This window comes from Dinoponera quadriceps, unplaced genomic scaffold, assembly GCF_001313825.1.
Source record: "Dinoponera quadriceps isolate SergipeBrazil2010 unplaced genomic scaffold, ASM131382v1 scaffold278, whole genome shotgun sequence".
NCBI lineage: Eukaryota > Metazoa > Arthropoda > Insecta > Hymenoptera > Formicidae > Dinoponera > Dinoponera quadriceps.
The window spans coordinates 883430-897874 of record NW_014554664.1 but is presented as its reverse complement, the minus strand read 5'-3'; the positions used below and the strand labels follow the sequence as shown (position 1 = coordinate 897874).

Below are 14445 nucleotides of genomic sequence, written 5' to 3'. Positions count from 1 at the left end.
TATATATATATATGTATAAAGAGAGAGAGAGAGAGAGAGAGAAGGACCGAAGGAAAGCGGGGGAAAGATAGAGAACGAAATCGCGAGAAGTCCTGCCGCTCATCCCATGTTTTATTAATGCGGGCCCAGAGTGCATCTCTATGGAGTTTGCCGAGGGCTTAGCTCGATCTCTCCGCGGACTTACTCGCGCAAGTTCGACTATTTGCTCGACCGAGGGGGGACCCTGAGCGCGCGCGCGAGCAATATGAAAATTCGTCTCCCCGCCCACCGCGCGCGACGGGAAAAACTGTCATCTCCTGCGCGGAGACGCTTCTCGGTGCAAAGTACTAAAATAGATTGCAAGACGGAAGAAGGAGATGCGGCCCGCAAAGCCAGGTCGGACGGATCGATGGATTTCTCGCCGACGGAAGGTGCCTGCAACTCTCGGAGAAGGGTGCGTGCGACTCTCGCGGGAGCACTTCCTGGTTGCTCGGGCGTAACGCGGTGTGGTCACTCAATTACTCGAGAGGCACGCTCACCGGCAGGAAAATTTGCGATTTCAGCGAAATTTCGCGGAAAAGTGGCCAACGCGTTAAAGTGCGCGAGAGACGATTATTTTCCCCTTACAGAAACTCATAAGCTACTTCTCGAGGCAAAATATATCGTGAATAACTCATTTAACATCGAGAGCTTGAGAAGACGTTTCTTAAATTTACTATTTATTCGGTATACAATTCAGCTTTAAGTAAACAAACGATTAATTTCAAAGGTGCTTTTCTCAGGCCGTCAACGCGAAATAAATACTCGTGAATGTTAAATAAATATATTATTAATTCAGAAAGAGCCTCTTGTAAATTGTCTACCGAAGTAAATGTTGTTTCATTCAACAGAGATTCAGAGACTATTTTTCAATAGTGAAAAGATACCTCAAATGATTCATTTAGCGTTAGAAGTATGAAAAGACATTTTTCCGATTCTGCTTATTCAATGTACGGTATTCAATATTAAATATAATTAATTCGAAACTAAATTCTCCAAAGTGATTAGACAATTCCAAAGTAATGTTCGTTGCGCCGACGTTAAACTGCCTATAAAATTAGCGAGACCACTTTGTTCCAACTTGTTTTTTATTGTTTCTCTTATCGTTCTCGCGTGTGCGCGCCAATTGACTTGGCTGCCGCGGAATATGACGTTACGAGTGCGTCGATAGAAATCGAGCGAGAGCATGAAGAAAATTTCGTTAAACGGCCGACGGATAAACGGCGGCATAATGAAGTTACAGGACCGGCAAAATGCGTTCTCTATGGAAATCGAACGAAAGAGAAAAAGGGAGAGAGACAGAGCAAAGGACAAAGACCGATCGCGCGTAACACGCTGAACGCCGGCCCGGAGTTTTTGGCAACTCAGTTTTTATTCATGCAAATGTACAAAGTGTATCGATCCGACCTGAAAGCGTCCGCATTTTACTTTAGCGGATAGTTTCACATAGTTCTCGCGAATTTTCGAAAGCATTTTGGAATTATCGGCTTCGTCGGGCAGCCAACTCTCTCACTCTCTTATCGTGTGAATAATACATTTTCGGTGGAGTTTCCGAACTTCACTTTTGAAGTTTCACTTCCGCTTCATATTTATATAATACTTCGCAACGACCCTCTCTCTCTCTCTCTCTCTCTCTCTCTCTTTCTCTGTCTCTCTCTTGTTTAATTAATTGACACGAACAGAAATATGTTTACCTGAACGTGAGTGTATTTGCATTTTGGCTCTGCCGTAACGATAAATTACGACTTAAATATTTACATCGTATTAAACAAATAATTTATGTTAAATTGATTTATACGATTGAATTACAAGCTGGAGTGGAAATAATCTCAATAAACAAATCATATATAAAGTGGTTCTCTTTTAAATTAACATTTTAACGCTCAGCACAGTGAAATTAATAAAAACCTATCGAAACAATTAAAATCACAAAAATTGCTGGGACAACAGTTATTTTTTTCTTTTTTATTTTATTCTTATGGCTCGTAAAAATACTTCCGCGACTGTATATACAGCAAATAAAATATTTGTTGTGAAATATTTGTACGAAACGATCGTTTGTTGACGCTGATCCACAAATATTTTAGTACGACGAGATTCATATTTCTTCTCTCTTTCTCTCCTTCCCGTCCTCCGCCCTTTCCCTGTCTCTTTCACACTTTTTCAACGCGTGCTTTACGAAAAATCGTGTGCCGACAATGTAGAAATATCGGTGAACATACAATACGGCGAGATGAATCCGTAAGAGCGGGATTTGCAGCGATCAAGCGGGAGTTTTCAGAGTCCAATTTGTTTGATTGATATCGGTGGCTTTATGTAATTCTCGTCAAATGGAGATAGCCGTGTCGGATGGGCGCGACGCGCGACCGCAAATCTGTGTCAATCTGTTTAGTATTGTTCTAAATCCGTATCGTCAGCGCGATCGATGCCTCGTGCATTGATAATGATATGACCGTGTGCGGTCGAACACGCGGTCGAACGCGCATTACGTTCTTATCGTTATTTTCGTCCACACGGAACGCCTGCTCGAACATGTTTTCTTCCAGCGATTTCTCCGCGAACTCGGCCAAAAAAAAAAGAGAAAAAGGATTCTGAAAGAAAACAAATTAACTAATAAATAGATTCTTAGAGAATAGATTTTCTTAAAAAAGGAAATTTCGTTTAGATAAATTTTGCCTCAACATAACGAGCGTAGAATCGCAATAAAATAATTTCGATATATCATTGAAATTTTTTCCACAAATTCGACAGAAAATTTAAAGATAAAACATTCTTAAAAAAGTAAATTAATAGATAAATAGATTTTTATAGGAAATAGATTCTTAAAGAAAAAAAGAAAGAAAAAAGAGAAGAGAAAGAGAGAGAGAGAGAGAGAGAGAGAGATGTAGAAAGGGAAAAAATTTGAGATAAATTTTGCCTCAGTAAGCATAGAATCACAATGAAAGAATTTCGATATATCATTGAAATTTTCCTCACGAATTCGGCAGAAAAATTAGATAAAATCTTCTCGAAGAAAGTTAATTTATTGATAAATAGATTCTTAGAGCGAGAAGAGAGATTTTTCAAGAAAGAAATTTGATGTGAATTTACCTCGGCAAGAAAACGCAGAATCACAATAAAACAGTTCCGATATGTCGTTGAAATTTTCTCCACAAATTTGAGAGAAAAATTAGTTAAGACATTCTTAATGAAGATATACTCATAGATAAATAAATTTTTAGGAAGAGCAGACTCTTCAAAAAATAAATTCAGCATAATTTTATTTTAGTATAAAGATCGAAAAACTACAATAAAGCAATTTTCAATGCGTTGAATTTTTCACTTCATAATTTCTCAACGTCATATAAAACTGCTGAAATGGTTATTGCCCATTGCATTTTTGTGAGCAATTTCATTCCTACTTTATTCCCGTGATCTTCATAATTTAAATCCTTCCGAATAATTAAAAACATCCGTATTAAAAACGATGGTTTTTCTTAATCCCGACTGGGACACGGCATGAAAATTTTCAATTGTTAATTGCTCGGGGGATCCCGCGGCAATTACCAGTTAAAAAGTTCACCCGAGGTAAGTGAAAAACTGCAACAGACGCCTCGTTAAAATAAAAATTCTGCCCCGTCCATTATAAATAAAATTTCGTTTTATCCGTGGAATAAAACTTCCGTTTTGCCTATTAAATTTCGTTTTGTCCGTTGCAAATTCATCCTATTCACCGTGACTGTATGTGTGTGTGTGTATGCGTGTATGTGTGTGTGTCGAACAAATTCGTCAATTGTTTTCCGAGGCTCAATGACATATCTCTAAATTATGAGGGGATGGGGGAGAAATACCGACAATCGATGATGCCACGTGCGGACATTCGCGCCGGGAATTCAGAACATGAACTTCACTTTCGCGTCGATCGCACGCAGAAAGGGCGAGGGATGCGTCGAGACATTGATTTAAAATATCACGGTACATCCGCATAATGCAGGCGCATCTATATGCAAATAGTCGGCGCGACAGCGTTGGGGAAATGCTGCCTGCGAGAACCGTGGAAGAAAATTCGTTTTCCTAGCCTCGTGCGCTCCCTTTTGCAAGCGCGAAACAAATCTCGTAAATATATTCGGACGTAGCTATCTATATCCGAACTCGCGCGAGACGCACGGTCAATATTGCGAACCTGAGAGAGAGAGAGAGAGAGAGAAAGAGAGAAAGAGAGATGCGAGGTGATTTTTCGAAATCAGGGTTGAAAAATTTCGAGACTTTAAAAATCGACGATCAGGAAATTTCGAACAATAAATACAGAGTGTTTCTCAATTGGTAGCTACTAATAATTATTTCTCATTAAACTTTAAAAGAAAATAGTTCGAGATTAATCGATTTGATTTTTAATAAGAAATATGACGATATAATTAGTAGACATTAATTAATTAATATCGTGCATAGTAATATTCGCCAAAATAGCGCCCATCGTCGCCTCGACCGAATAAAAGAATTCGAGAATCGTTCCGCGCACGATCGTAACTTACAGTTCCGAATTCGCTCGAATTATACGGATTTCCTGGGCTGATCTGAAAACGCGATAATATCGTAAATCATCGGGAATGAGCGCCTCACATCCTCTGAATCCGTCGATGAAACGTTTCGGCAAGACCGTAACATCAATAATCGAGATCGAGATTCAGCGGTCAAATCCGTTGGGGAAAGAAGTCATGGATGAGAATACAGGCGAATCGACGTGGCCGATGTAATTTATGGCGATACGCATTGATATTGCCGTAATTTAACGATAACAGTATGTGGGAAAGAGCGTGTGCTTTATATAAAAAAATATTTCCACACATAACGTAAATTCATATTTTTAGACGATGGTATCTTCCATACATTTTTTCCGTCTATCCTGGATCCGTTTGTTTTCGAAAGTATAAATTCAACGCGGCTGTAAAGCGAATTTTTTTCCACGGCTTTGCAACACAGGCGATCTTTACGTTCATATTTCATTTTATTTCTGACGTTATATTTTTACGAATATTTTTAGTTGAATATTTATGTATTTCACTTTGTTATTCCGCGTTAAGAAAATACCGGTTTTAAGCCCGAGGAAATATAGGAAATGCGAATGATACGACACCGTGAGTTTATCTTCCATCCCGTTGAAAGCAAACCGGAAAATGTTGTTCGACAGATATAATAAATTCGCGTTGCGCGAAACGGCGTTTCGGGAAAATGGCGGTGGAAGATAAATGTAACTTTGTTTTCGAAGCGCACGCTTTCAACTCTTCACAGTCCTGTGTCGAATTGGCCCTCTACGTCGCGTTTTGTTCTAGACAATTTTATAAACCGACTCTTTATACATTTATATTACACAATATCAATATATTAATAGAAACGTATCGTTGAATTAATCGGATGAAACTTTAGGCACTCGGTTCGCCACGATTTCATCAACTCATTAGAGCCATCGCGGAATGAGACAATTATTTGAAGTATGACAGAAGATTGTGGCTAACAGTAACAAGCATTTTAATTGTATATATACATAAACATAATATAATAATAATAATAATAAAGTATAATAATAATAACAACATAGCATACATAGAATTTAAATTGTACGCGTTGTGAAAAACGTGTTCCGGTGACAAGCGCGAAAAAAGTGCAGTTAATTTTACACTTAAAACACTCCTCCCACGAGAGAGAGAGAGAGAGAAAGAGAGAGGGAGAGAGAGACGAGGAAAGAGTAAAAACGCGGCGTTACATTTTTTCCAGGTACCTGACGACGTCCCTATGCGGCGAAACCTGCTACTGTCCGGACACGGTGGTGTCGGTGCTCTTTTGGATCGGTTACTTCAACAGCGCCCTGAACCCGCTCATCTACGCGTACTTCAACCGCGACTTTCGCGACGCCTTCAAGGACACCCTGAAGAGCGCTTTGCCGTGCTGCGCCAGCTGTTGGAAGACGCCATCGTCGCAATTCGTGTAGCCCGGCACAAAAAGATCCGCTCCCGCCCCCCCGCCACAAGCACTCTCTCACTCCTTTTTTCCCTGTCCCCCGCCTCCGCGGCGAGTTCACTCTCTTTTTCCCCCGTTTGTTTTTCACTTTCTCTCTCTCTCTCTCCCTCCCTCCCTCTCTTTCTCTCTCTTCCTCTTTTTGTTTTAACAACGAATTGCCAGGCGGAATCGAGTTGCGCGAGCGCTTCGTTTCGGCGATTTTCGCGCCAGCCGACGCGCGAACCAGTCGAGTTCGCAATTAACGCTTATTGCCCGGCTCCATCGACTATACGCGCCACCGATTTTTTCGTGTTACTCGCAACTTTATACGACGAGAGAGAGAGAGAGAGGGAGAGAGGTAGAGAGGGAGGACGGCGTTAGGTCGATCGTTAATCGTCGCCGCGCGGCTTTCCGTCGAAAAGCGCCGTTCTCTTTTTCGTCCAACCGCCCTGTGTAACGACTCCTGTTGGCGACGTGTGATGTATGACGGGCGCTCGTTTCCACCGCCGATTTGAAGTAATACACGTTGATACAAACTCGAAACTGGGTATTTCGCGTAGCAACCGAGCGATGGTTTTACTTACAAACCGGACGCGACCAGCGAAAAGCATGACTTTGACGCGTCGACCGCCGCACGTCGATTTCCGCCGATTGCGCGACTAACGGCGAAATTGCCGAAGATGCGGGAAAACGGGTGTAAGTCGGAACAAGTGTATGCTTCACTGGCTTCTTATCGGTCGTACCACCAATTTCTCGGAGAGATGCATTTGATTATATTTTATAATTATCTTCTCTCTAGGATTGGAAGGGAAGAATCAAGGATTCCTCAAATTTTGTGACGGTAGAATCTATCTAGTTGGAAAAAAGGTCGAATGAGTAATTTGAAATAAGAAGATATATGGAGCCGAAAAATTTAGTCAACAAAGAAAGTTTATCGGAATTGAGGTAGTCAAATATGTACGCAATAAAACAAAAAAACGAAAACGAAAAATTCAAATATTGGAAGGTCGTTCCAACTGTATAATACGAGTAATTCTAAATAGAAAAAGGTATTAAATTTAAATGCAGGGAATTAGTCCAATATTCCTTAGCAGATTTTTACTTGGATCATGTAAATTTTACTTGGATTAAGTGATTATATTTTATTCCGATCAAGGAGTATTGGAATAATAATTTACCTGAATCCAGAACTTTCGTTTCACTGTCCACTTTTAAACGGAAGGGTTAAGTCATTCATACGATAAATACAGCCGACAATATGTCGACTCAACAGCGCAGTCGCCTTGTTAAATTAAATATCGACTTGTTTTCACACAAATCGGACGTCGAAAGACACTGGAATTTCGCCGAGAGAATTGGTCGGCGGTTTAGTTGGCCGTGTACGAGCCTGAAATTCAGTTCGTTCAGCACGATTCGAGTTATTCTGACCCATCTTTTTTCACAATAACTTAATTAAAGACGCGGTAGTGTCACGAAATGTCGGTCACCGGACGTGTTAATATGCGCGCGCCCTCCTTGTCGTTCAATGGCTCTCACTGGAGCATCATTTCGAACCTCGTTCATTCGGAATATTTCCCAGCTGGAAACGTTGAAATAATTACCTCGACTGTGCTACGCGTTTCGGACGTTGACTCGAAACCCCGAGGCTTCTCGGAGAGGAAAGGACTGAATGCGGAAGCGCGGCTCACGAAGCCGGTAAGTTCCTACGATTCCGCGCATATACATTAGGTCGCCGAGTTAATCGGCGGGCGTATTTCTCGCATAGCGCGCATAACGACGACAGCGGCGTTAACCCCTTTAAATGCACATTGCGCGTAATTATATCCTCCGCGCTTTTCGCACGTCATGCGATACGTATCGGCGGATAGCTAAAGAAATATCGCGGTCTTATTTCCCGCGAAACGCCCAATTTTTTTTTTCACCCGTGTTGATATTTCAATATCCCTTTCTTCTCGTTTTTCTTTTTTTTTCTTCTTTTCAATCTTCCTGGGGACACCCCTTATCGTTGTATCGTTCCGAATATATTCCGGTTTTCATGAGAGAAATGAATGTCACGTATTTTCTGCCGTTTCACGCGCGTCCACGCGTCGATAAAGAAAGGAAAAATCCGGTGAGAATTTTTAATATCCCCTTCCGTCATTCCCCCCACCCCCCCTGACATTGTTGCGCTTTTTCCCACACCCGGGAAAGTATGAAATCGCGTGTCGAATTCGCGATAGATTTCGCGATGATAATTCTTCTCTTAAGAGGAGGAAGCGTGAGAGATACAACAGGAAGAAGAGGGGTTTATTATTTCGAGCATCGCGCATTTGTAAATGTTAATATTCCAAATTACATGTATCCATTTCCGAATTTAACAATTTACGAATGCGCTGTTACGTTGCTCAATTCGGCAAAAATAGAAGCGGGGGAAGCCATTAATATTATTTTCGAAGCCGTTCCGCGCAGCAGCTCCCGCGGGCTGCTATTTCCATTGATTTATTATTAAACTGCCGCTCCGCGGCGCTCAACGGTGAATTACGATCGCGATAAAGCGCGACGTATAAAAATGCATACCCACGCGTTTAAGGGTTAGGCGAGCGGCGGCAGCCGTGCTGTGCGTTCCTCGAACCCACTCGTCGTCGACGTCGTTTCCGGAGTGACGATGCGATCGGCAGATAATTGTCCGGCTACGTAATCGCCCGAAATGCAATCAATAATGAAATTCGTGCCGTCGGGATCAACGAATCGCGTCGCAGCGGAACGCGAGAAATGCATTCGAAACTCGCGCACGCGAAATTAACGTTTTCCGACAAAGGGGTGAGCTAAAACGGGTTATTAGCGAGTCGAATCGGCACCGCCCAGAGCGATTATCGCTTCAACATTTGAGGCTCCGCGGAGCCTCGACTCGAGAGTTACTCGCGCCGCGGATCACACTGAGAGAACAAGTATCTAACAGATAAAAATATTTATTCGTTGGGTACTGATGGGGGAAGAGCACCAAAACTGATATAGGTATGGTAAACCGACACACCAATGTTTCTCGGCTGCAATGCGCTGAAATCCGTTGGACAGAACTTAAAACTTCGTCTATTGTGTACAGTCGGAGCTGAAATCGGTTTCCGTTTGCAAATGCGACTATGTTATTAAGATTGTTGAATTTCTCGTCGTGCTGAAGTTTTATCGAGCTGTCTTTTCGTGAAAATTAAAGTAATAAATCGACGGTAAGTAATTTATTCGACAATGATACGTCTATTCTGATGCTTCTCCTCTAACACAATCGCTTTCACACTAAAGCTAACAGATTCAAGAAAATGTATATCAATTTAAGACGATGTATGTTGAATAAATATTTCTTACTTTCTACATATTTTTTCTCTCAGAACACTATCCGACATAGGCGGACGTCGACGTCGGCGATCGATGGAATAAATATTTCTAGATCGCAGATCGATTAACGGGTACGTTGGCCGAAGCAAGGATCTCTCCCCACCTTCTTTTCGTTTCCTTTCGGAAAATCCGCAGCGCAGCGGATATCAATTTGCGAATACTCGCCATCGAGGAAACTCCCACACGCGTTCCGAAGAAACAATTTCGACGAGTAATCGCTTCTCGAAAATATTCAATATTTAATTCTCATCGTTGTTAATTACTTCGTAATATCGCGCTGTTAATTGGATACTTTCGGGAAACGCGGTCAGAGCAGCGATCGCGGTACGAAGTGAAATTTCTCGCGATACGAACCGCAACTTCTCCCAATTCCGCCGTGTTGGCGATCAATTTCCGAGGCGGAGATGAGATTCTTCTTACGCGCGTTCGTGGACTGATTAACAACGAAAGTCGTACGTTGATCTTTTTCCTTCCTTCCGGGCTCAGCTCGGAAGTGGAAGTTGGAAGGAGGAAGATCGCAGCGTCGTCGTGAAGCTACGCGGAATACGAATAGCCACGCTCGCGAGACATACAGGAAGGAAAGGAGATAGGAGAGGGGGGGGGGCAGGGAGATTTGTTAATCTGCGTTTACCCTGTAAGTACGTCGAGGAGCCCGGAGTTAGCAGGCGAGATAGACGAATAAAGGGAGGGGGGGGAGAGAAAAAGAGAGAAAGAAGGCGAGATGAAAGGAGAGATGGAGGGAGCGAGAGGGAGCAGTGCTAATTAGATGTAATTACTAGCGCCGGCACGCGAGGCTGTATCATATGTAACTTGCGACACTTATTAACGGCGAGACCGTGCACGTGTGTGTAATATTATGGTAATCGCGAAAATAATACAATTAACGCCGCGATGGATTAGTACGCATAAAGACGCCGCGTCTCCGTGATGCTATCGATCCGCCGCTGCATCCGAAGGACGACAGGCGCCACCCGTCGAATTTTCAGTCACAGGCCGAATTTCAACCGACACCCGGTAATAATTTCACTGTTAATTGCGGCAATGTGCTTCCGGATCGCGAGCGACGGCGCTGCGTCGTCGTGTCGTATCACCGATTTAGGAAATTGTGAAATTGCGTCCGCAGCTGACGCGTGTCGCGTCTTAAATCGGATATTTTCCACCACCGATATCCATCCGGAACTCAAAGTCGCGAGTATTACCCGAGTAATCGAATACTATACGAATAATCGGATACCTGGCCGATACTCAAACCGATGAATATTATCTGAATACTCGGTGAGGGAAAAATGGTAGAATCAACGGAATTTTGTTTAAACGAACAATATTTCCGTAAGCACAGCGGTTAGTCCATTGAACAAATTATACAGTCGCTGTAATGAGTTATCGACGAATTCAGCAATTACGATCTGGCCGATAACTGTATCAACGTAATATCTCGTTGCGCCAACGCGTAATTCGTTCAGTGGTTACGATATTTTCTGGAAGTAAAGTTGACCGCTGATGTCGATTCGATCGCTTTTTCTTCTCAGAGTACTTGGAACTGAAAATCGCGAATAATAACCGGTCTATCTCTGATCTGTTATTAATTGCCGCCGCAATTAATTATATTTTTCTAAGATAAAGGTAAGCGCCAAAACTGATATAGGTATGGTAAATCGACATACCCATGTTTCTCGACCCTGTAGTATTAAGTCCTGCCGGACACTACATGAACTTCGTCTACTATGTGAAATAGTTCGAGCTGAAGTGGTAGTTTCCGTTTGCAAGCGCGTTCGGTTATATTATTAGCGTCGTTTGATTTTTCATTGTGCTGAAATTTCGTCGAATTTTCTTCATGTGAAAATGCAAATAAAAAATCAGCGGTAAGTAATTTATTTGACAATGCTATTTTGTAGTGTAAGTTCCGAACTTTTTAAATCATTTCTCAATTTTATGCAATTATTCTCTAATCTCTGTCATTGAATCACGGAAGAAAAATCAGAGTCAGAGGTTGTTCTGTAAACCGACATACCTGAGTTTTAATTTTTCAACTGACATATCTGGAGAGAGTTCTCGTGTATTCGGACAGTGCAGACCATAAACACCATGACCCGTAATTTGTGAATTTGGCATACCTCTTGATCGTATTAATTTTCAATTATTACCTCTTAATCGGCCACAAGCCAAGTACCGTCGCCGAACAGAACTCATCCCGAAGAGCCTCGGCAGCGAATTTTGTGGCGCGTGAGACAGCCGCGCTCGCGTTTCTTTATCGATACGATCCATCGCGCGCGATACCGCCTGTACAATAAATGTACCATATAGTGATAAAACGGAGAGAGGGACTGTAAATATATGTATACGTAGCGCACTATTTGCGAGCGGACGAACGAATGAATGAATGAACGAACAAACGAACGAACGAACGAACGAATAAACGTACGAACGTACCCAGTGAGTGCTTGTTGTTTTTGTAAGTAAATACAACCATGATACATTAATTGGCGTCGAGCTGCGTGTCACGTGTGTTTGCACGCGATCAGGGGTAGCAGGGAACGTGGGCCGAAAGTATATCGGCGCCGACCGTAAAAGCAAACAGGTACACTTCGTTACTCGCGCGCGCTCAAGTACAGGGTGTGAGAGAAGTCGTAACCTAACGAAAGAAACTTCCACCCGACAATTTTTCATCCCGAAGTGCCAACCGGCTGGCTTCTTCCGTCGGCTTACCGAATCTCACGCTGTCGACTCGATGCCGGGATTTAATCCGAGTTACTTAACTTTTATTAGAAATTCTCTTTGAAATATATATTAAGAGTACCTGCAGGTAATCAAGTATTTCGAAATGAAACACACCGACGGTTAAGAAATTATATGTCCTATGTGCAAAATGGAAAGTTCTCGAGAGGAACGAAAGATCGCCTTCGAAAATCCGTTCCGAGCGATCGAGTTTTTTTCTACATTTTTAAGTTTTTTCAAGACTTCAAACGGAAACAGAACAAATTTTTAACAAGTTGAAAGAAAAAGAAATTCTGAGTTTACTGAACTTCAGCAATGGTCGTTTTTGTAGATTCGAATTGTAATTGTATCTGCACTTTTTGGCTATCAACGTTTAAAAGTCGATAGAAAATGTAAAAAAAAAAAGTGATAGAAACGATTGAAAACGTTGCGCTTTTGTTTGAAACAATAAAAAACTAAAAAATATGGAAAACGTTTGATCGTTCAGAGAAAAATGAATTTCCAAAATAATTTTTCTTTTTATTCAGAAGTCGTACAAAGATATTATTCCCAATCAATAATATAAGTGCTTTATGCACGAGAAATAGCATACTATGAAAATATTCTTTACATACTATTATTTACAACTCAACTGAAGTATAAAAAGTAACGTAAATGTAAACATCTTTACGATATTTCATTACTTATAGATAGTCTTGATATATTTTTCAAGCTACTTTCGCGCAACGTTTCTCTCTCACTTTTTCTTGCGACTGGAAACACCCTGTACATCAACAATCCCGGTGATTGGTCCTCGACCTGGGCTCCAACGTTTCTCCTTCGAGATGCGCCTATTAACTTTCGTCGTTTCGGTGAAGAAGCGCTAAGACGATGCTGTCTGGGTCGATCTAATGGGCGTAATCGGGCGTCTCCGCTCACTCTTGGATAATTGCTCGAAAGAGACAATGGGAAAGAAAGAGAGAGAGAGAGAGAGAGAGAGGGAGAGAGAGAGAAGGGTAACTAGATAGAGACGAAGAAAGGAAAAAATTGATAAGAGCTACGCGAACGCGTGCTAATCGGCGCAATTTCGTCGAAGACACGACTCCAGATCGGCGCAGCAACCTTGCAATTTCTGACAAGAGCCGTTCCTTTTACTCTCCCAGTCCTCGCAACGAGATGTCCGCGACGTGAGCGGACGTGAGCGGGAAGCGCAAGGCTGTTAGGTTCATTAAAATCTTTCAAATTCACGGGAGCGTCAGAGCGGCGCTCGTCAAACTCGCGAATTGAGCTCGAGTCTCGAATGGAAGCGCGCGCGAGAGCGCGACGTCGGCAAATATTGGACGACGAGGGTGACGAAGGACCACGAGATCGTGTCGAGAACCGATATAATTTCGGTGAATGAGTGAGAGTGAGAAAGAGATAGATAAATAGATAGATAGATAGATAGAAAGTGAGAGAGAGGGAGAGAGAAAGAGAGAGAGAGAGAGAGATAGAGAGAGAGCTCGGTTGCCCGATGCTTTAGATGCGCCTTTATTTTTCTATGTGCACGTCGATTAGTTGCTCTCGCGTCGAGACGGCGTTTTAGACGTTTTATATATCGGGCTTCCGTTCGTAGTACCGTCGTCTCGGCTGGTCGTAGACGCAATCTCGCTGATGTATGCGATCGCGCCGAATGGGGAAGGAGGAAATGGGAAGAGAAGCGGTCCGAAAGTCCATCCTCGCGCGTCCGGTCTGTGTCGGACACGAAAATGTCACCGATTAAGGAAGGAATGGAAAAGTTAGACGGCCGGAAGTATACGGCATTGAAATTTCTATTACGAACCTGAAGAGACGCGCCTCGAATATTCAATCGTTCGAAAGGTGGACTCGCGAGAGCTCAAGGATCGCGAGGTTCGGCTTGAGTCAAAATTTAACAAGTTAACTGCTACACCGACATCGGGGGACATTTTAACGCCGCTTTAAAATGTCGGCAGGTTACTTTGATATAATTTAATTAATTATATTTATTACTTAGCAAAATTCAATAAAAATTTATCGCCGCAAAGAGAAAAAATCTGCGTGAGTTAACGTGCACGGAAGGGGAAATTCTTTTCGCTTAGCAGTTGTTGAGACAACTCATAGCTAGACTGACAATCAATTTGTTAACGCTTGAACTACCAAAGCGGTCGAAGTTACTGGTTTGTGATTTATTATAAAAATTACTCAAATTTATAACGGTTTTGTATTTTTGATTGAATAAAACTAAAAATAAATAAATAACTATTTTCCTCGCATCAAGTTTTTTTTAGTCTTTGTTTTCATTTTTAAATCCTTATCTTTTACCTTTATTTGTCCATATCTCATTAAAAGAAAAAGAAGCAGATCCCCTTCTTTTCTCTTATCGTTCTTCTA

General features: G+C 42.0%; 1 protein-coding gene across 9 annotated transcripts in view; it reads left to right on the top strand.

Moving 5' to 3' along the window:
• LOC106740618 (octopamine receptor beta-3R-like) overlaps positions 1-11789 on the top strand; it is a 121059-nt gene extending 109270 nt beyond the window's left edge. For 8 of the 9 annotated variants that reach the window (XM_014611827.1, XM_014611834.1, XM_014611829.1 and 5 more), the window contains one exon: positions 5770-11789. In XM_014611827.1, the coding sequence (XP_014467313.1) occupies positions 5770-5983 (214 nt within the window). In that variant the 3' untranslated portion in view covers positions 5984-11789. The remainder of the gene's footprint in view (positions 1-5769) is intronic. The other variant, XM_014611828.1, reaches the window with a different exon arrangement.
• The last annotated feature ends 2656 nt before the right edge of the window (positions 11790-14445 follow it).